The following is a 24,090-nucleotide window of genomic DNA, read 5'->3' as shown; positions in this document are numbered from 1 at the left end:
GACGTGAAGGATTTCAACAGTTCTATATGCAATGGACGTTTAAACAGAAAATCAACAGTATCTGGATCCGCCGGTACGCTACAAGGCTTATTTATGCTCCCATTTCGTACTCAACAGATCTGTGTGTTTCCAGCGTTATACCGTCACTGCATTTATGATTCTATGTATAATAATAATCCACCAGAGGGCACTGCAAGTGGGTCCAAAAATTGTACAAAACAGAAGAGGAAAGGTGAAATCTATGGCACCACGTGCCATATATTTGCTTATTACACGTCCATTACTGAAGAATAGTCAGGAAAACTAGGTAAAGCAGTAACGGTTTGGTAGAAAATTGTGCTTATCACTTTTTAGAAGTTTAGCCGTTTGTTCTGCTTCACCTGTTGAGCTGTGTGCAGTAGCGCCACCCGGCGGTTCGCTCAGGGACTGCTCTGTTATGACTCTCATGCTCTGGGTAAACAGAGTGAAGCAGAAATGAGACCACTTAAGACAACTGCCGCGTTCACAGAACACGGTTCCAACCCCACATTCTTTGACAATATGCTGAGTGTCTTTCCTCTCTTTTCAACTCCTCTCACCCTGTGCTGTCCCATACAATAAAGCAAAAAGTGCTCTGCAATCAGGCTGCAGAGCAGAAAGCAAATAGTTTTTATAACTTGAATAAACACAGCAAGAAACCTCATTAGGTGTTCTCCATAAAAAGTACGATCAACAATAAACCATCCAATTACAATCCAAGTTTAAGTGCTAAATATAAATATTTTACCACAGAGTTAAGGGAAATTGTAAAGTTTTTCTATCCGATAGTTGGCAATGAAGTCTATGTATATATGTGTGGCTGATATGGACACCTTATTGGACTCACTGTAAACTTGCTGTGCTGGAAAAGATGCAATGCATGTCCTGCAGCATTAGTTCTGCAGGAATGTGTCCATTTTTTTTTTTTTTTGACATCAATATAAATATGCTAAAGGGAGCACCCATGTCCAAATTTTATTTTGAGAACTGCAAAAGTGTTCTACTTGTCAATAGATAAAGAAGGACTACAGTGTATACAGATGATCCACTGTTAAACTGTTGCATCCTGCCTTAATTCTTGCATGTTGTACATGAGGCTCTGATCATCCACATAACCTAATGTCTATATGGATTAATAGAAAAATAAGTTACCAGATATGATTAAAAGATATGTTTATTAAAAAGGAAAGGTTGTTAAATAGTTCTGTTTGGTCTGCCTGATACCGTCCTTCCCGCAGGGAACACCAGGAAGCCTGAGTGAATGTAGTGAGTGAGTGAGCGGTTGGTGGTGGTCAGAGGGGCTGATGGCGCAGACTGGTACCCTTGTATCCGTCAGTCTACCGCCGGGCAGCTGTGGCTACAACAGTAGCTTTATGGAGTGAATGAATAATGCAATGCAAAGCGTCTTTGAGAGCCCAGAAAAGAGCTATATCAAACCAATGCATATTGCATAATTATTATAATGAAATTATTATTATATTCCCAAATATATAGTAACAGTAAAACAAACAGTTCAGGTCATAGTACTAAGAATTGGTTAATCAGGCTACATGACTGATTGACCACAGGTTTGTGTTCCTTGACAAGAGTAAGCAATGGCGCAAATGTGTTTGTGGGGGAAAAAACGTGAACGTGTAATTGCAATATAAAATCAATCTGTTCTAAATGTATAGATTGTAAACAGAGTCACACTATAGTTAATAGAAATGTGAAGAACTGGTGGAATGCCACTTTGATGCACTGTTGTCTGAGAGGCTCCTCAGCAGTGAGAGGTAATTACACATGGACACACACACACCATTAATACAATGCGGCAAGTCTCCTATATGTAAACATGGGAATAGAAAAACTGCTTTCGCCTGCTTTCACCATTATGAATGAGCTGCCTGCAATCTGAAATAAAAGCAATTTGTATTCTCTGCAGTGTTGAGGTCTATGATGTTTTGGTCTTATCTGCCGCCCAAAGCAAATTATCAAAGCACAGCCATTTCCCTGGAGGAGACTGATGCTCAGAACTCAGCGCCTCTTTCTAACTCGTTTTACATTCTTTCACCGGGAGTCATTTGGAAGATGTTTGCAAATAGTTTGGAAAAGGTAAAGGAACAGCTTGCTCCTTGGTGAACAGCTTGCACGTATGATGGCCCTTGCGTTCAGGTGATTAACTCTCCAAGATGCTAGCAGGTGCACGCTCATCTGCAGCCGCACGCTCTGCCTGAGAGGGAATACATATGGCATTAATTAAATGATCTGGAATTAAAACTGCAAAAGGCCACACAGACATGAGCTAAGCCAGAGAGATTGCTTGGATAATTGTGCTGACAGATATCGGAATATTAGCTTTTTAAATCTTCTGTTATCTTTGAGTTCATTACTTGTAAGCGAGTGCGGTGGGAAGTCAGAACTGTAAAGTGCCATTGGGGCCTGATAATTAGCAGTACGCTGGATGATAGCTTAAGATAATGGATTCTACCTAATCTCTGTCTGTTTGCATGAGAGCCGCAGGTGTTTGAATGCTACATAAATACTGACTGGATGCACTTAACAGGCTGTTCTTTTCTGCACCCTTGACTCAAAACTTTAAGGTCACACATGCTGAAAAAGCAGAATTGACGTTAAGAGAAAAAGGTCACGGAATGGGGTTAAACAGTAAAGCTAAATCCATTTCAATAACAATTGTTGTTAGCACACATTTGGCTTGAGTTGGCCCGTTTGTCCGCCTGTCAGTTTATATTTATAAAGTCAAAATTGTCATCCACCAGAAAGCAAAAGCACGGTACTCTAGCTTTGCTTTAACACCTTCACACAAAATTCAAAAAAACATTAAATATCGAGAATCAAACTTGAACCGCTAAGATTTGTGATGTGCCTGATCCAATCAACAGCAAACGCTGCTCCAACATTAATAATTATAATAAGGCTATTGTAATGCCAAAACTTCAGTCGAAAAGAAATGTGGTCTCATGGCAGTAGTGACTCACGCTGCCAGAAGTCACTACAGTCAGCGCAGCTGAAAATAACTCAATAAACTCAAAGAGCCGCAAACATGTTTCTGGAGTTCACAAGTTCATGACGAAGTGATATTTTATGATCGATTTAACAAAGACTTTATCATACTAATTCGTCAAGAGTTTAATCAGACAGACACAACCAGCTGCTATTTGTAATCTCAGGTTTTTATGCCATTAAAACACAAGGCGAGAGCTTTGTGAACTAGTACAATGGCCCGTGGCCTGAGCTCAGTCAGAACTCCTGCACTTCACCTTTGGTGCCCCACTCCTCTCACCTGATGTGACTCAGTAAGCACAATTTTTCCAAAAATCTTACTCTACCGTCCACAGCCACTGAGTGTCCATGCATTATTCATGTATATATTTTTTTTTACCACGCACTCATAAAAATGTGAATAATCCAGTCTGATGTTTAAAATGCACAGCAGGAATCTGTCTGCTTATATTCATATACCCTAGCTCACGGTTACTGACAATGCTGTGGAGGAGCTCTCACAAACTTGTGACAACTAGCAATTTTGAACGACCCTGAAGTAACTTACAGCCAAGTTAATTCAATTATTCATAGCGATAATAGGCCTCTCTGATATGATGAAATGCATTCCACATAGTAGTTGGAAATGAATGGCTAAATGATCATCAGTGTAACTGCACATGTGGCACTTCTCAGGCAGAGGACTGTCATATTTCAATGGGATTCATTAGCTTGCATGCATTAGCATTTCATTTATGCATGGCATGTTAATCCACCTAGCACTCGAGGTGTTCTTAAAGTCCCAGCAGAGCCATCCACTCCATCAGCCAGGACAGCTGCTACATAAGCACATGCTTCAAGTCATGTTCAGGACTCGTCAACTTTTAACACACACATGAATCTCAGATCGCTGATGCTCTTTAACCAAGCAATGGCATCGCACACATATAGCTAGATTGCCGTCACTTCAAAATGTCCTCATTTTGTCTAAACGTAAAGTCCTGCAACACTATGTGAGCCATGTCTACCGTAAACTGTACTGAGAATCTTTATGTGGCATATCTGCCCCATTCAATTCTTCATTTTACTAAACACTGCTCATTTTTACAACAAAAAGTATTCTAGAAAACTTCATTAAGACCATTAGTCCAGTAGTGCAGTAACTGACTTTCCCATATCATTTCACGAGGACATGTTCCCTACACAGCAGACATATGCTGCAGGCCAGGCCAGAGGAGGAGGGGAGATTCCACAGCTGTTCCTCTTCAAATATGCAAATTGGTCAAATATGCTTGGGACTAAATATAACTGCTCATTAAACTTTTAGTGTTGCATTGCACAGTGGCATGAAGCAGTAACGACCCCGCTAAGTTCAGCCCAGGCATGACTTAACCGTGTGACGGCAGGGCGCAGGGGAGCGAGGCATGACTGGAGAAATAGATGCTGAATTGATCAGGAGCAGTGTTGGCTTTGTATAACTTTTATGGCTTATGGCAGAGTTGTGGCGCATCTCAACTCAGCCAAATGAAGTGCCAGGCCTTGTTGATGCACAGCTGAGAGCGCAGTGCATCTGTGTGGTAGTCAGACAATGCCATATCAAATGGAGAGGGCTTGTTTTGATTAGCAAACTTGTTAATGAATGACTGAAAACAATGGCACTTTCTATTGTTCTAATTCTGCTTGGTTTAGAGTTACTAATTTGATAGTCCCATAAACGGTGATAACTGGAAAAGAGTGTGTCTGTTAGTGTCTGCAAACACGAGGCTTGAATGGATAAATTTAACAAAACAACATCAGATTAATTGCTTACGATGTGACTATAGAGACCAGAGTGAGCTGTCACAGAAATGGACTGAAGGACAGCACATTTTGCAAGCATCAGGAGTGAATTCAAACTTGTGTGTGCCAAAGCTGTACGCAGTAAACTAACAGACATTTTGATAAGCTCAGCAAGTAATTTCCTTCATAAGGTGATATGTTTTGTAACTGTCTGCTTCATGTCCATGTGTTGAGTGGACGGACTCTAACTCAGACTGGCAGATGTGCAGAGGGCATGTGGTAAACATGCAGGTCAGAATGACATTAAAATGTCTTTCACTGGTCAGCCAACTGAAGAGGGGACCTCACACGCATGTCTATGTACTATGCACAAACACAAGGATAAAAAAAATCATCAGATTAAAGTGCAATAAGTGCAATATACAGATTTTTCCTGACTACTTCACATTATATACACTACCTGACCAAATAATAAGTCGCCACCTGGATTAAACTAACTGTTATGATCTGGGGCTGCTGCAGTTGGTCAGGTCTTGGTTCAGCAACACTAGGGTTAAGGTTAAGGTATACTGGTCTGCATTTGACCCATCCTCAATGCCGCTGGGGCAACCTGTCCGAGCAGTGGGCAGCCGGCATAGTAGGCATGGTCTACAGATGTGAAGCCAGGCAGAAACACCTGGCTGGAGGATTAACCTATTGTACATATTTTTAGTGGTAGGGGAAACCAGAGTACCCGGAGGAAACCAAACCAGCCACACAGAGAACATGTTCCAAGATGACAATGCCAGGATTCATCAATATGTCACTGCGAATGCATGCTGTAATAAAAACTAAAGGTGGTCCAAACAAATAATAGAGCTTGTGACTTTTTTAGGGCTGACTTTTTGTTGGGTTGGGCAGTGTATAAAAAAATCACTAAAGCACAAAAGTTGAACTTCTACACATGGTACAATCAATGCTTCAGGAGAAGCTTACTCAGAGGACTTTGTTTCACTTTTTCTGGTCTGACTTTGTGTGTGTGGACTGTGTCAGTCGTGAGAAGAGAGATAGTATATGTTGAGTGTAGTGGGCTCAGTTGGCAGAGCTAACGAAATGTCTGTTCACTTTGTCACAGACCTCAGATGACTGAGACACACAGCAGCAGGTCCTACAGCAGCCAACTGCACACAGGATATGCATGAGCAGGTAAAGAGGTTGCGGGCAACCAAATCAATGGCCAACCTAAAACTGACCAGAGGCCAACATGATATGGAATTTGCTAAAACATACAGTATGATTTAAGTGCTCACGAGTGCGATATAACGAAAGGCTACAATATTTATCACAAGCGAATCAAACTTTAAAGGCCACATTTAGATGAGACAATGTTCTGTGCAGAGAACTGAGTTACAATAAACTTGATAATCCAGTGACTAACCCAGGTAGGCGATTCCTAATGTATTATAAATTCCGTGTTCCCTCCAATGTTAATGCTCCTGGATGTGTTATAAAATATCCACTATGAACTGAATATTTCATTTTAAAGTATAGCTTACAAGTCAATACTTTGGAAAGAAAAAATCACAAGAACATGTCCGAACATCACCCTAAAACAGCCCTTAAACAAGCAAAACCATTAACTGACCTTATCTCCAGAATCATTGAAACATAAATGTGGAAATGATGCAATCCGAGTGCGCACTGTGTTGAATGCGTATCGATCTCAGTCTGGAGGAGTGAAGAGTCCGAGTGTCATGTGACTTGTCCTCTCCACCGGCAGACTGTCTGAATCATGCCCGGGCCACAATAGGCAGCAGCGCGGCGGTTCTGCTTTCATCTATAATTCACCCGAGCGTCACATACCATTTGTCTGCGGCGGGATTACAATTTCATATCTCCAGTTTCTGGGGAATTGCTTTTGGGGTGAAGACGAGGAGGGGTCCGCGCACCTAACCGAGCAGTCAGGTGTTCTCTTGTAACTCCTCTTAAGGGAACAAAAGGGGGGACATGTTATGAAATTTGTCAATGCCGTGAAAACGGAGGAGAGGTATGACTCTAACGAAAGGCTGCAGGTGCTTACATTTCCCATTGACGTCACGGCTGCATCTCATCCAGTGGATGGATCCCTGCGATGAATATTTAAAACGCTTTATGAAAGAAAGTTGTTGTTGTGAATAAATTGTACACAAATGAGACATTGGGGAGACATTGATTTCTACCATCTTCTGTTTACTCACAAAAACTCACACAAACTTAAGTCTCTACAGCATCGACTAATCTCCATTTGAGTACATAATTAAAAATAGACATATTCACAATAAAGAAGACAGCTCCCACACCTGTCTCAACTGGTTAAGGGCTCTATGATCCTTTAGGCTTTTTAAACAACTTTTGGACACTTTAGGCTTGAAATGTTTTGTAGTAAAACCTACAATAATGTATGTGATCTCATCTCTGCTGTTTGCAGATGATGTTGTTCTGTTGGCTTCAACGAACCAGGACCTTCAGCACGCTCTGGGGCGTTTTGCAGCCGAGTGTGTAGCGGCCGGGATGAGAATCAGCACCTCCAAATCTGAGGCCATGGTTCTCCACCGGAAAAAGGTGGCTTCCCCTCCACAGGTCGGTGGGGAGTCCTTACCTCAAGTGGAGAAGTTCAAGTATTGTTCACAAGTGAGGGACGGATGGAGCGTGAGATCGACAGACGGATCGGTGCGGCGTCAGCAGTGATGCAGTCGCTGTATCGGTCTGTCGTGGTGAAGAGGGAGCTGAGTCGGGGCAAAGCTCTCGATTTACCGATCGATCTACGTTCCCACTCTCACCTATGGTCATGAGATTTGGGTCATGACCGAAAGGACAAGATCGCGAATACAAGCGGCCGAAATGAGTTTCCTTCGCAGGGTGGCTGGGCGCACCCTTCGAGATCGGGTGAGGAGCTCAGTTACCCGGGAGGAGCTCGGAGTAGAGTCGCTGCTCCTTCACGTCGAAAGGAGCCAGCTGAGGTGGCTCGGGCATCTGTTCCGGATGCCTCCTGGTCGCCTCCCGCGGGAGGTGTTCCAGGCATGTCCTAGTGGGACAAGGCCTTGTGGAAGGCCCAGGACACGGTGGTGGGACTATGTCTCCGAGCTGGCCTGGTGTCGCCTCGGGGTCCCCCCAGAACAACTGGAGGAGGTGTGTGTGGATCGGGAAGTTTGGGCATCTCTGCTGAGACTGCTGCCCCCGCGACCCGGCCCCGGATAAAGCGGAAGAAAATGGATGGATGGATGGATGGATGGATGGATGGATGGAACCTTGTAATAGATAATAATACTGTCGTCTTCTTCTTCATCTAACCATTCATACTTCTGAGAAACTTGACTTAGCTTTACTTGGCTGAATATAGCAATAACATTCGAGATCCAACCCAGACAGTGACAATTTTGTTTTGTCTCATTACTACTGCTGCAGTGAAATGGTGACAATGACAAGTCAAGATCTTGTTTGGTTCTTGAGCAATAAAATTACAACTGAAAACACATAAATTAGATGTACATTATAGGCAGCAACAACATTTTTACAGAGCATTTTCTAGAGACCACAAGTGTAATATATATGACAAAAAGCAAATAAATGCGAACATTTAACTGCTGTTACTACGAGTGAGGACCATCTCCAAGCTAGTCATAGTAATCAAGGCAATATCGGGGTCAAATACCTTCAGGCTATGCTGCTGTATTTGCTCCGAGCAAATTACAGCTATACTTTATTAAAATGCTCAATGGTCATAATCGCTCCCTTGTTTGGAGCATTTAACATTATCAGATCGGTCGCGCTGGTGCTTATTATTTTGGCAAAGTGCGCATTGCGAATGGGATCCCTGGAGTAAATAATGAAGCGTTTTGTGTGTCTTTAAATGGCAGGTAGGCAGAACAATGCCCTCCCCAGGACAAAAGAAACAAGACAAAAGGTTAGCTCACTTTGATCAAACAAGGACGAAAGGCGATTGTACCATCAAGAACACGAGATGGATGTGCGCTAGAGATGTGTACGAAGCACAAAAGGTCAGGCACAAATTAATGATATATCTAAGGGTGACCTATGTTTAAAGTCATATTATTTCAGTATGGGGTGATTGCGCGCTTTGCCTTAATGCTTTTAAATGAATGTGCATTTGGAGCCTGTTTGTTATTGCCGACATGTTCGATTATGTATTGCGTTTTACAATAGTTTAGCAGCTCTGTGACACAGCAAAATGTGTGCTGAGATGTTCCGCAGTGTGGCTTTATATGCTTCATAGAGGCTTTTTCAACTACTATAGGACATCTCAGGGTTGGCATTCCTCACAATATAATGTATCCAGGAACCATGATGAATTTTAGATGCAGTGACCAAAAGATGGTGCAAAACTTGGATCTGCGCACACTAAATACTGTTCAAATACAAGCCAAAACAATGGTAGCTGCTGTTCAACATTCCAAATGTAGCTTACCACCATCAGCATGGAGTGAATAAACCCTTTCATGTGTGAAGCGCTTTGGGTGTGACCTGTGTCATATGAAAAAAAAAGCGTCATACAAATAAGATTCCTTTCTTTTCCTTTCCAAAACCTGGTCAAAACAAATGTTGCATAAGACAGGCCCTTGATGTCTCAATGCCCATCTTTGTAGGTGCCACATGTACTTTGACCACGGATTCTGGTGACAAATGAACAAAGCCCACTCAGATGTCAATGCCTGTTGCGCCAAAGCTCCATAATGGTGCACAAACAGAAGCCGTAGAATGGCTGAAAAAGGTAATAGCTGTGAGTCGAGCTGATTGATTCGCCCGTGCCCACAAACCAGTTTTCTACTGGTTATTGGGCAGTCCAGACATTTTATCATAATTACCTCTCACAGTCAGTGCTCTCTTCTATGGCGCTAAGGACATGGAATGGACCAGTGGATATCCACAACGTTTTCTTTTGTACATGGAAAAATGTTCAAGTTTCAGTGGATGCATTTTTCATGGTTTGAAAGTGAGTAGAACAAAAGGAACAAACAGGAGGTACACGGTCGGGTCCAAAGTTCGAATCCAAGGAACTAGCATGCCAGCTACTGTCGGAATAACAAGGGATAATGGTAAATGGTCTCAACTTTTATAGCGCATTTCTACCTTTATTAGGCCCAAAGCGCTTTACAGCAACTAACCAGGCACCCATTTACTCTCTCGTTCACATACCTGTGTACGCAGACACTGGAGGCAAGGTGGGTGAAGTGTCTTGCCCAAGGACACAACGACAGTGTGCATCTTCAGGAGCTGGGATTCGAACCACTTTCGATCATGAGACGCCACCGTCAGTGTACATTGCACGGCCATTTTTCCATATTACTACCAAGATTATACGAACAATGTTTCCTGGTAATTGACACTTTATGAGGGGTTAGGGTTGCAATTAGAAATGAAATAATTTAGGTGTGTGCTATTGCATTGAAGCATAATGTGCCTTCTTTTTTGTAACGACCTTAATGACCATGTTATTGCACTTTTAGGAACCATTATTTCTGTCCTATTACTGCACTATTACTGTGCTGTAAAATACAGTGTCACCAAAAAATACTAATGCACTAATTTGATTGTGCAGGGAACTCTCTAAGTGTTTGGCATTTCTCCCAAGTGGAGATGATTTAGCAGATAGGATACCATGGATACTTTTATATATACAGTATTAGTGATTTTTTTTGTCATTTTTGTTCTGAATAAGAAGGAATGTGGATACACATAGTTAAAGTTAATACATGTAGTTTTAGCGTTTGTGTTTGTTCTGATAGAATATTTTAAATTAGTTTCAACAAATGCAATAAATAAATGATTATCCTCTGATTCAGAAACAGGTTTAGGTTGTTTTTCTATTATCTGTACGCAGTTTTTTATGGTTGTACGGTAACATTTCCCAGTAGGGAGATGATAAGTAGTTCTTTATCACAACATAAATGTTTAAAAGCTCGAGGACACAATCATTTGTCCCGTTAGAGCAACTACCACGTCCTAATATTAAGAAGACCCATCAGCAGACTGGTGACTGGTTCCTTGATGCAAAGCGCTTTGAGTGCCTGAAGCAGGTAGAAAGGCGATATATAAATGTGACCATTTATAATAGCAGTGTCAAGTATTATTCATGATTTTATTTCAGTGTAGCGGCAATTTCATAGATTTAAGAAAAATCCATTTCTATTTATTTAATTTTGTTCATGCAGTAGACAGAGTTTCAGAGAATTCTGACTATGGATGTCACGGTTCTAAATTTTTAAGTCACAATTATTGTGTGGGAAAATATTGCTATTTTAAGATTATTCACGATTATCCAAATTAAGAAAGAAAATACAGAGAATTTCTCAAATACTTTACAGTACTGTCTAAATGTTCACAAAAAAGAAACAGAGGGCCAGATCTTGTGGTGGCGCACGGGGCGGCGCAGGCTCTTGGCAAATTATTTTGCGAATGGCGGCGCTATATGTGCCATTCGCCTCCGCCACTTGTGAAGGGGCGTCACAAGAGGAGGTGACTGCACTGATGGAGCACCGCTGACAATCCTTTCCTCGTGTACATTGCGCTGCCTTAAGCCCTAGGCTCACACAGGTCAAACTAAAAACTTTATTTACCCCATCGTGAGCTAAACAATGTTTATGTCTCGGGAGAAAAAGAGCTACAGCATCCGCTGTGCCGTGGATCGGCACGTGCTTGGCGTGAGCACAAAACAAAACAAATGCACATGTTCACCCCCCACTCCCCACAACCCCTATCCCTGGTTGGAGGAAAATGCACTTAAATGCGCTAAGTCTGGAGTGGCAAGATCACAAAGTGCGCTCCTACTGAAAGCAAAATGTCACGCTATCGTCTGCGTTTTGAGACACAAGATTGGGCCCAAAGACTTAATATGTACATTTTGATGTTTATTTATGGATTGAAATAATACACATCACAAAACTGGAAAAACAAGGTAAAATTTGAGCAAAAGTTCAAGGTTAATAGTGCTAAGCAATATTTTGTCAAATATGTCATATGCACTCAAATGTTAGTAACACTTAGCAGTTTTAACTGTGCCTTATCTAGCCTTTCAGTTTCTTTACATTCACAAGCAGAGTAAGACATGAGGAGCCCGACCCACTCAGCACATCTGTAGACCTCAACCCACAAACTAAACAACAAGGCGACTATTGGAGCGCAAATTTAACCTCAGAAGTAACACTCTGAATACATATCTCTGTATGTGGCATGAAGTGGGCCAACAGAAGTGAGTGTCATAATGAGTGGCAAAATGGTCAGAGTAGCAGTTGATGAAGCCATTAAAAACTTATCTCAGCAGAACTGCTCCATCATCGCAGCTAAATTTGGCATTGTCCCCACTGCCTACAGAGGCACAAAGTTATAAATGAACAGATACTGGATGTGACAGCCCCAAAACTTTGCATTTTGGAAAGAGTGGGTGGGAGGAGCAGGAAGTCCATCGCCTGATAGCTGACAGATGAACTGGCCACATCTTCACTACTTGAGCTAAAGAAGCACACTATTCCTGAGTTGGCACTTTGCAAATTGCTCTTGGTGTAAATGTTTTAATTTTGAATACGCTACCCATATCTATCGTTGATACTTCTGAGTTCACGATCGCGTATTATGCTTGGCAGATGTCACACAGCGCTCTTTTTCCCCAAAATGGTTGGTAAACATAATATGGTGCAAAATCAATTTCACTCTTATGTCATGTGGAAAAATAAGCACAGCCCCTTTGAACAGATTATGCCACAAACTGAGGTGTAATAGGATTTTTTTCCCATTACATACCCGTTATAGTTATCTTAAATTGACTCCCGTCCACTTTAATCCGACGAGAGCCTGTTGAGCGGTTCAATTTTTTCAATAGGAGCGCTCCCTACTGGGACATTTGGACTTGATTAGTATTCTGCTGCAAATCTGTTGATGTGCCTGCGGTGACGGCAATAAAAGCTGCTAAAGAGAGTGACAATTAGGCCGACAGCTAATGATGGCCGTCAGGAAAAGCCACATTTATTACAATCGTTCATATTGATTAACTGTGTCGCCTGCCATCGCAAATTTAAACTCCAGCTTTTATCTTATGACAATGTCGAGTCCGGTTGCAAACTCTGCCGGACCCCATTCAATATTAGGAGGAGATGATCCTGGCCGCACCGACTGAGTGTGTGTGAAGGGGATGGAGCGAGAGTATGATAAAGTTAGTGTGTTAACGTGCTGTACGTCTGGTGTGTCTGAAGACAACCGCAAAAAAGGACTTTCGGAGCAAGACAGGCATCAATTTTAACAATCAAATAATACTTTTCACTTTAGAGTTGTTAGCGTTACAAAAGTATTCATCATGTTACATGGATTCTGGGACCTTTTAGCTCATATACAAATGAGCAGACTTGTTCCTGGGAGGTTGAATTTGTGTGGTTTAAGGCTCTTTGATGAATGAAATAAATTCACACTACTTCCTGGGGAGCTTGGATCTCGCTCTTTTCAGTCCCTCCTGATAATTTTCCCAGAGTTTTGGTTTCACATATTTGGTCATAGTTTTAGACATCATTAAAGTCAAGCTGTAGGAGATTTTAAAATATTTGTTGCTAGATCACATAAGCCAAAATCTAAACCCTGAAAATGCTCATGGAGTATGGCGCCTGGAAGAGGCAAGTCTGCTGTCAAAAGACTGTCTTTGACGCGGTCAGTAGAAGCACACTGTATTGGAGGATAACAAGGTATGCCCATGACCAAGCCCCGGTCAGCTGCTGTCAGTGCAGCCGGGGAAATCAGTCGTGACATCTCCAAGGTCTTGAACAGAAGCATGTTAACAGGTCAGGGGGTCGCTGTAACCATTGTGGCACTGCGCTCGGACATGATGGATCACCAGGCACGCCACGGCGCAGCACTGGTGTGGAGGAAGACGAATGGCGTGTCAGCGGGGAGTAGAGGGGGCCAGTGATGGGAGTTAAGAAGCACTTCAGCGTGACAGGCAAAGTAAATCTGAGTAATAATGCAACAAGTCCGGGGGAATATCTGCCGTTAAGCGCATGATGGAGTGAATGATGACAGCCCCGAAGGGAGAAGTGAACTCTGGGCATTTTGGAGAGGCTCAATGAGCTCAACAAAGCAAAAGATATGTCTGAAATACTGTATTACTACATGATGAGCAGTGAAACATAGTTTTGTTTAGACTGCAACTAGATTATGATTTTTTTTTTTTTTTTAACAGAACAAGAGTGAAAAGAAACCAAGGAGGCTGGCGATCGCAAAGGGCCCAGCAAATGCCTTAGACAAAACCACAGGCAGCTGCGAAGAATGACCAATATCTTTACTGTTATATATATTCAAATATATAAACAATATAAATGACACTCACTTCTATTTAAAAGCTGGGCTCACTGCATTGGCAGAGCTGTTAACCTCAGGCCTCTGTCCCATTTCCTGCAGCACGAACCTCTCAATAAAGACGACATCATCCATGTTGCCTATGGAAAAGTTGTCATTTGCTAGAGTCTAGCATGTCGATAGGAATATCACTCTGCCGCATGGATAGAAAAAACTATGCTGAATATGAGCAAAAGAAGCTTGATCAGTTGACCCACTAACACTATAATTTGACACTAAAACAACAGCACATTAGGCTCTTATTGACTATTTATTTGTGTGCGGAAAAGGATGTTATAAGTGATGTTGAGAGCCTCTGAGTAACAGCAGAAGCTCAGAAACACTTACAGAAATACTTTAACTGAAATGTTTACAATTGATTGTCTTTGAGTGTTTGGTGTACGGAAAACCCCACCTCTATAGAGTTTGGGAATGTGACGTCATATCGCTAAGCATTATGGGATTAGCAGCAATTGTAAACTAATGGAGATTTTAGAAGTTAAAATACTGGAGTTATTGTTCACATTAAAACACTTGGACACCACAGTGTGCTAGATGTATTTACCAGCAGTAACTCAGCAGCTAACGGAGCTGTTCCACGGCTATTTTCTCCACTTTATAAACTGTTTTTAGCTAATGTTAGTCAATGGAAATGTATGCTAACAGCTGCAAAGATGGCCAATCTCCATGGTAACTGTAGACTTTCCCGAACTCTATATGCACTGACACATCACCAATCAAAGGCTCCTGTCCAATATTACACCAATATCTCAAATAAAAGAACATACATGTAGAAGGGCACTGACAGCAGCACCGCAGAGCCACATGTAATAAAGCTGGGTTCTGGAGCGAAAATCGGTGTCACAATACTCCTCCTTTCAGTCACACTGGAGATGCGAGGTGTGGCGGGGCCCGGGATGCTTTTCTTTTTTAGACAAAGGTAGTGTACGCCGGACCCGACGGCGCGCACAAATGTCAGGTAATCTGTCTTTCAGGGATGAAAAGGCAGCTGTGGGGGATACTCCTGTTTCCTCAGAAGAAATCAATGCACGGACCACTTTGATTTGATAGAAGGCATGACGGCGGGGAAACAAGTTTAGAGTGGAAAGACGAGGAGGAGAGGGCGGAGAGGGAGGAAGGACAGCCGTGCGCTCGAGCTTGATGGCTGTATATTTGCTCGTTGAGAAGATGTCAACTCAGACAGATGGAATTATTACGGAGCTATAAAACACATGACTGCCTGGTATATTGGTGTTTGAGGAAGTGATGTGGCTGGACATGGAGCTAAAAACTGCAGGATAAGGATGATAATGAGAGAAATTGTATAAAAGCCAATGATGGAGAGACAAAGGTAGCACATAGTGGTTAGAAGACAGTGACAGCAGGTGAGGAACAGTAGTGGAATTGGAGAGAAACGGGTTCCAGGGTGAATTAACACGTTAGCTTAATATAACCAGAAATCGTTTGTGCTGGTGGAGCAGGCCTGCAGTCGGTGACTCAGAGCACAGTAAATCTGGCACCAGCAGGCCTAAAGCTGTTACAAACATCACTGCAACAAAAGTGTGCAGATCTCCCACCATCTCTTGTTCTTTTGTGTCTTTGGGGCCAGTGTGGTGATGGTGGAGGAGTGCGATCTCTGGCAGGCCGGAGGAGTTTTGATTTATTTGCTCAGCTCACCCAAAGTGACGCCCTGACAGCCCCAATTGTTGCAACACCATGATAAATGCCCTGTAAACACAAGCTCCGAGTCTATTAAAAAAAGAGTTCACTGTAGATCTGCAGAAGAGGCGACGGAGACACCGGGTTAATGCATTTCCTCCTTATCATATTTAAAGTGCATGTGGCACGTTTGTGGGTCAGAGTAACCATGAATATATTTCTTCTGTGACTTCACAAACTTCGGTATTATCCCATCATTTTCAGACATCTCCGGAGCGACAGTTCACAGACAGCGGACGGCTTAGTGACTTCCTGATGACACTCCTCGACTTGTCCTCTACTAGGAGCATTGATGTGGTTAAAATAAAAAATGAGATTTTTTGGGGGCCAAATCGCTCAGTCTTACTTTAAATGATCTTTGAGAAGCAAAACTGAAGATATTCCTTTTAATGCCTCTGGTAAAAATTATTAGAGATGGATTGTTTGACAGGCAAATCCAGCAAAATGTAAAACCATTCGCCTGCAGTTATGCAAGCCTAATCAACAAATCAAAAGCAATGGGCATTGATCTATTTAAATGGTTTAATTATTCTGTGATGTAGTACTATGGCAATCAAAGATACATCTAAAACATTGCAAACAAAACAGAAATTTACTCCCACACTATTGGTTAATTTCCACAAAAGCGTAATATTTGCTATTGGAAAACAGAAAAGTACCTGACATAGCAAACATACAATGAAATAAATGACCTCTGGCCCATTACTGTGCTCTTTAACACTGAAGGAGAATCTTAGTGACTCCACAGCGTGTTTGGTAAAGGACACTCTCACACTGGACTGATCCTCCGCCTGTCTCTCCAGCAGCGGCAGAGCTCCAGGCTGTGTGACAGACACTCTGGGCCACAGCGCAGAATAAGAAAACTCAGATAAATCAGCTCCAGCCCCAGCCAGTTCACCATCACTCAGCCAAATGGGCAGCGCCTGTTACAAAAGCATCTGTACTGGAAGAGGGGCTGCTGCTGATGGGGTGAAATATGTGTTTGTGGGCAGAGAGGAGGAAACAGTCTGTGAAAAATCCTTTAGGCTTGTAAACACGCAGGCCTATGCTGGTCAAGCAGGCCAGGAGGTGCCTGGGCTGTGAGCAGGTGATAAGCTCTAAATGGATTCACATTACGACTGGAGATGGTGACGCTCCTGAGGAATGCAATTTTATGGACCTTCTTTATAAGGTGATGATTGACTTTATGGAAACTTGCTAAGCATAATAATCTTGGAGGAATATTTCATTATGCTATACTTTGTTGCGTCAACATAAAACAAATATTTTATTTATTATTTGAATCTGACGACAGCTGAGACCTGTTGATTCATTGAATATTGAAATGCTTGGTATGTTATTAACACATTGAGTGCAGGGCTGTTTTGGGGATTTAGCTGTTGAGTGCCAACAATCCAGACCAGTTTCCATGATATTTGTAGCACCACAGCGTATTCTATGTTATAGCTATGGACACAGGTTGTGGCTGGTTTGAAAGGTTCCTGAGAAATCTAAGCTAAACAGAGGCTAGTTTTGATCAAAATCAGAGATAATTAGTGTTTTATGAAACACTCTCTTTCTGATTAACTCCTCTCCTCCTCTCTCCTCTCTGGACGGACACTAATGTTATGGGAAGAGGCAAATGCCTACATATATATATTTCAAGTCAAGTCAATTTTCAACGACAACATTGTTGTTTGAAACACAGTGTGTTATCGATCGCGTGTGCATTTAAACTGCCTGGTTCTCGAATCGAAGAATCTATCAGGATATTTCTCAGCTGTCCTTGGACCGACTTTAACAATTTAAAAACTCAGAGAAACGTTATAATCTCAACTGTTTAGATCATTTCATGGGAAGCTGCTCTGCTTTGTCAAACGCGCTCCAGAGAGCGAGAGAAAAGTGTCGGGTTTCCGGCGGTTCGCTACGCCACCCCACGCCCCCCGCGAACTAAAAAAAAAAGAGAAAAGCAATGCAATAATATATATAAAATGTCCAGATCGTGACTTTTCACAAGCTCTTGATCGTCATTTATTTCACTTCTGTTCATCACAGAACTACCAAAATCACACATAAGGTGTATACATAAAAGAAAAACATTCATCTGAAAGTTGAAGAGCCTAAAAGAAACACTGAAAACAAAAGCTAAAGTCTACAGCAGCTTACAAAGCGTTTGCTGAGCAATGATTCAGCCTCTTTATAGTGAGTGACTCATACTGAACAGTCAGGGATTTACAATCAACTGAATATTCATCAAGGGCCTGTGTATTCAAACAATGGTTTAACCTGGCCTACCAGACTACTGTATTTTACTATTATTCTATAAGACTTGCCTCGGATCTCCAATCTCTCCAAATGATGAAAACACACAGAGGACTGAGAAACAGGACCACACTGTTGATCAGAAGTGAGAGAAATAATACATTTGGCTCAGCCTCTGAATGATAAAGGCAGCCCTTAACTTGATCCGTGTTTGGGGAAAGCATTCCTACATCTCTCAATTTTTTTCAATAAATGATCCGGGACTTTTTTGAAGAAAATGGGAAAGATTCGAGATGATGCAATAGTGCTTTATGACCTGTTCCATCAGCCATCATCCCAGTTCAAAGTGTCCAATTTACAAATGACGCTCTTGGGAAAGGATTATTTGACAGAAAATGTTTTCTTCAGAATTTGAGTCACATACTAAGAAAAAATCCCCTGTGTTGTTCATCGAGGTCAGAGTTTTTATCTCAGATGTTAAATAAATTATATTTTAAGGCTCCACCACTCGGAAAATAATTCGCCAAGAACCTGCGCCCCTCCGTGCGCAACCACAAGATCTGGCCCAAATGTTTTTATGCAGGCTTAATCAAATCTTTGCGCTACTTTTAACTTTTATTTTGTGCAAAATCACCTCACATTATGGACACCTCCAGTGCCCTCGCTGTCAACCATTTAATCCTGCAGTATTTGTTTATTTTTGTCAGACATTGCCAATCCCTCAGGGTGAAATAAAGTCTTGTCAGAATGGGGCAGCTGTGCATATTATGTGTGAATAGAAAGTAGCGCCGCTTCAACTATCAAGCTAAACTAAACACTCTACCCAACCGTATGACTGTGGCTGTGGCTGCTCAGTCATGTGCCCAACAGTCTCAACGTTGTACCCGTCTGGTCCAGTTTTGATTCTAACCATGCATGTTTTAATTACCAGCCTCCCTCTCAGACCATTGGCTCACATCCTCTCCGCCCGAGCAGCACTCCGGAGTTAGCTGGCCTGTTTGGCAGCACCATTTGTCAAAGCTGCAGGGCTGTGCCGATGGAGTATACCTGACAAGAGCTTATAGGCACATTACGGCACTAGAGCTCCCCTGGTGTGCAGCGACTGAGTTTGTGTGTGTGTGTGTGTGTGTGTGCGTCTTATTAAATTATCTGCGTGGCTTTTTACAGCGAGCACCTCACACCTCCCCCCCCCCTCCCCCCCCCGCCCTTCTCTTTCCATCTCTGTCCGAGGCTAAACATTTGTCTTTCCATTCATGGGTGAATTTGTGTCCCCGTTGAGATGGGTAACTGGTGGCGGTGGGAGGGGTGGGCAAAGTCCGCAGCCAGGCGCGATGCGTTTCCATTTTGCTGCTTTGCTACGGCTCTCACAGATCAGAAATATATATATATCAAAGGTTCCCTGCCACTGGATATGTCTCCCAATTACCGCTGGCCATCATAGCATGGACTAATGTTATTGAAATGTATTCCTCATTAGCAAAAGGTTCAACTCAAAATCCAATACTTCATGGTGCGTTAGGCATATATTGGTACATGCTTGTCCTAATTTAGTCATTACGTAACTAAACGTGATGAAATGTATTAGAGTGTTACTTAGGAGCCAATTATTTCTTATTAAAGCAATTCCCCATGGTGTTCATTATGATTTGAACCCTGTTAAATCTCATTGGCTGTAGCTGAATGGGCATGTGACTGTTTATTTAGCGACACTGCATTGAGTTGACACAACCGCTCCGATTACCCGGCGTGCCACTTTGCCCTTAATCAAATTAACAGCTGGGCAGCTATAATCGATGATGGTTATTTACATAATGCCAAGAAAGCAAAAAGACAGCACCTGTAAGGCGAACAGAGAAGTGTTGCAACGTGTGTGAATGCAGAGGGCACACATTTCCCAAAAGGGGCTTTGACAACCCTTCTTGCCAGCAGATAGCACGCATCTTATTTCCACAAGACAAAAACTGCAAATAATACAAGGATAAAAAGGGACAAACTTCACTACAACCTGTTTTATGGTGTCACTTTTGTTTGAAGGGCCATATACTTGTGTTACTAAATGTGGCACTAAAGCATATTTCAACTTGTAAACAACAAAAATCTCTTTAAAGACAAAATAAAATACAACACAAAAGCTTTAATTATGTTTATACTCTTTTAAATCCAAGCCCAGTCTTCTCAGCTGGCAGACAGGGAATTAAATATCGGATCGTGAGCCAACAAATGCAACAATAAAAAATCTTTTAGGCTGCATTTGTTTTTAAAAGCCACCTCTAATTGTTTCAAGTCTCAATATTTGCAAATGTTCCTAACGGTATTTGAAATATCAATACAGTGTGTCCACCGATAATCCGATCAGTCAGGCTCGAGATCCGCTACAGAAAAACAATAAGCTGTAGTCTCTGCGCTACGCTGACATTTGGAGTGTTTGTAAAAGTGTCTACCCTTTTCAGCCGCTCCATAAAGCCCCGGTCAGCGCTCGCACTCCGCTGGACTTGTTTTCCAGGAAGTGTGACAGCAGCAGCCTCTCACCGCCAGAGCAGAAAATGAGAACAGACCGTGAGCGGGCGTCGAGAAGGAACAGGTGGATTTGAAATATCTCAAAGGTAACAATATTCCTACTTTATATTCAAGCTTATTTCCTGTACCTTTTTTTTTCGGGTTTTTTTCTACAGTGCACTACTCTAGCACTTTGGTAACATTGAACTAAACGGCACGCTCTTGTTTTCGCCTGTACAGATTCTATTTATAATAATTAATAATAAAAGTGTGCTTGAGTCGTTACACAACAAATAACAGCAATTTCCAGAAGGTTTTTTGTAGATTTGCACTTCAGAGAAACCAGCCAATGCTACAAATAATGACTAAGCTGTCTGCATACTTGGAAAATAAGCAAACGGTACAAAAGAAAAGCGCAGCAAGAAAAGACACTGCTTCCCTTTCTGTGCCTTGTGGCCAAATATATTTAACAACATAAACATAAAAGTAATCCGCTTTAAGACCAGCCAACTCAGCAACAGGCTTTGAACCTTAGACCAAGAGAAATGTCCAACAGAAACATGTCGCTCAGTACAAAACCACTTTAGCAATTACGCTACTGTCCAATTACGGGCAAACCTGCCAACACTGGAGTTTCTTGTATCAGCAGATCAGTCATATTCCTGTGTTCTGCTCCTTGGTGAATTGAATCACCTTTTGGCACACAGCCTAGTTGATACAAAACTTAAACCATTTTGACTTCATGGAGGATAAATTCTCATCAACCCAATCCGTTTAAGCACTTTGTAAGAATCTTTGCAAAAGACGTGGAAGACAAGGAATTCACTGGCTTTAAAAATCGAAACAAGGCCATTAAGACTCTGTTCTGTCCAAGTGTCTCCTGGCCTTAAGCCCTGGAGGATTCTCTCTCTACAATTAAATAAATGAACTCAAACCCATTTAGGACGATTGCAGGAGGAATGTTTATCTCTCATATCTGCGCTCAAGCGGGAGAGCACGTAACTGATGCACAAAGGTATTGAAAACATCCGATTGGGCTAACGATTTGAGCCGCTGGGGAAATGCTCCTACTATACCAGTAATTGAGCTGGTGATAGTCTTGGCAACTCTGATAAAGGTGTCCTAATGGGCTGAGGCGAATTATCTGGCTCATAATCAGAAAAAGGCCTCCACAGAAGCACCTTTCACACTAATGACTGCACGTTTTCATTGCACTTAGAATGGAGACTGAATATAAATGCCTGTTTCCGCCATTGAGAAAGCAGCCCAGAAACGGAAAGATGTCAAAAGTCAGACGGTGCGCTGATATAAATGCTCTCCTATTTTCGTCTGGATAAATTCGTACATTTCCGTGCTTGTTCTCGTGTGTCGCCTCGTCTGGCAGATTGCCTTTCCTTGCAAAAGTAAGACAGTCACAGCTGACGAATCAAAATGCTGGCAGTGCCTGGGCAGAAATGACGTGGCTCTCTCTCTAGCAAACACCCGCATTAAATCTGAAGTGATTTCCAAAGATGATCGCAGATGGTGAGAACCAAGAGTGCTTCTACATATTCTGTGCGTCTCCCAAGCCGCCATCTACACTTTGCCCAGGAATGGCCCGTAGCCCATTATAAATGCAAATGCAAACATGGCTTGAGACTCGCTGATGGGCTGACAGGTATGTCCAATACAGCAGAGTGGCAGGACAATATTATCTGCAACAGACGGTGGACTTCAACTTGTCAAACTCTCAGCTTTGGCCTCATTTCCAGTAAGGCTGTGCAACATGGTTCAGGCTAGTTCTCGGCGCTATAAGAGTAACCATACAGTATACTCTGGATGTGTTTGAAAAAGCTTAAGCCCAAGTGTTGGGTTTCCTGCCTAAGCCTTTCCATCTGCTTTGGAAAGGCTTAGGCTCGATAGACATTTGTTTTTCAGTTTGTTCTCCGTGTAGTAGAGCTATGTGATATTATGCAAATGCGACTTTTGTGGGGAAAACTACATCGTATCATAAAGCATTTTGACTGATTGTGAACCTGGAAGAATGAGCAGGAAGTTATTGGAGTTGCTGTAACAACAAACCAAAACTCGTAAAGCATGCACATAAAATAAAGCATTTGAAGAATCAGGAAGTGCAAAAGAGTTGGTGAGAGCTAGAGTTTAAATTCCACATTCTCACACTGTTTAAAGTATTGGGTACAGGAACTACAACAGATCATTTTACAAGAAATCTATTGCTTGAAATCCAGCGTTTAAACCTTTATAACCAAAACATTTCTTCTCGTAGAATTCGCAGATACAAAAGTGCATCAAGGCCTTCACTTGTTTCCTTGCGCTGTGACTTACCCCACTGAAGAGGCGCCAGCTGTAGGTGCTCCAGGACCAGCTGGTTGAGGACGCCCTCAACGCTGGCCTCTCCTCGCCGCTGCAGAGAAGGGTGCCCATTGTTAAGGACCGCAGCCAGTACACAGAGAAAATGACTGAAAACTGAACAAAAGCAAGACTTCGAAAGGTATATTGCAAAGAACTGCTTACAAAGAACAGACGAAGTATTTTTATCCCAAACTGTTCTGTCTTAAGAGGAGATTTCGCAGCCTTAATGTTTCACACAACTTTCCGAACATTTAAAAACTTCATATTGCATAACAAAACTGGACTCAATTCCACACCAGGAAGAAATATGTGTATTTATTGCTTTGAAGAAAAGTTTGGAAGGAATGTACAGTAAATATGACCAATCAGCCGAAATTTGCAGAAAGTGAGGAAGACCGCAAATTGATGTGGGCAGTTCTGCTAAAAATACATTTTCTAAGATTCTTCTAGACTTGGAGTATAGAAATGATAACATTGCATAATATTGCAATAGCACTAGTCTGGCGAGGTTTGGTGCGGCCCATACCCAGTCTGTAATTTGGTAAGATTTCAAAACTATTAGCAATTAGTGTTGCTTTTCTGGAGATTTGTTTTCTTGTCATCGCACTCAAGCCAATAAAGCTAAGCACTGGGAAATAAAAACTTCAATGCACTGTTAACCACTCACGACTATGAGCAGTGACAACTTTGTATTCCTTTACAAAGGATAATTAGCTTTACTCCAGCGACACTGCTAATAACTTTTTACTGGTGCTGGAGTTGCCTGACAGTGGTCTCTTGATGTACACAAACAAAACTTATTAGGAAACTTCTAAAGCGACGACAGCTTGGAGTAAAAACTAATTCTTCTATCTGCAAACATGAGAGCGGACTGAAGCGTGTGGCGCAGATGTCGAAGTCTGTGTGTAAACTAGCTATAATTGTGGCATTAAAATGTCAGGGAAAGGGCTATTGATGTTCCCACCGCGGCGTCAAAACAAATAAGAGTGACACGGAGCTATTACGCTGATAATGTGTAGCGATAAGCGCGACGCCGATCATTTACACAGCTGACATTTGGGAGGATATGGACCACAGGGTGTGCATAGATGACACACGGCCAGGGTCTATTAACCTTTTGGGGGAAACACACACATGACAGGACCAGACAAG

At 42.2% G+C, this 24,090-nt stretch overlaps 1 protein-coding gene across 3 annotated transcripts in view; it reads right to left on the bottom strand.

Moving 5' to 3' along the window:
• trappc9 (trafficking protein particle complex subunit 9) overlaps positions 1 to 24,090 on the bottom strand; it is a 128,456-nt gene that overhangs the window by 31,558 nt on the left and 72,808 nt on the right. For all 3 annotated transcript variants that reach the window (XM_079571212.1, XM_079571214.1, XM_079571213.1), the window contains one exon: positions 22,912 to 23,003. In XM_079571212.1, coding sequence (XP_079427338.1) covers positions 22,912 to 23,003 — 92 coding nt within the window. The remainder of the gene's footprint in view (positions 1 to 22,911; positions 23,004 to 24,090) is intronic.

The sequence above is a fragment of the Gobius niger genome, assembly GCF_951799975.1.
Source record: "Gobius niger genome assembly, chromosome: 14".
Lineage (NCBI taxonomy): Eukaryota > Metazoa > Chordata > Actinopteri > Gobiiformes > Gobiidae > Gobius > Gobius niger.
Note: the sequence above shows the minus strand (reverse complement) of the source record. Positions and strands in the feature narration are given on the sequence as shown.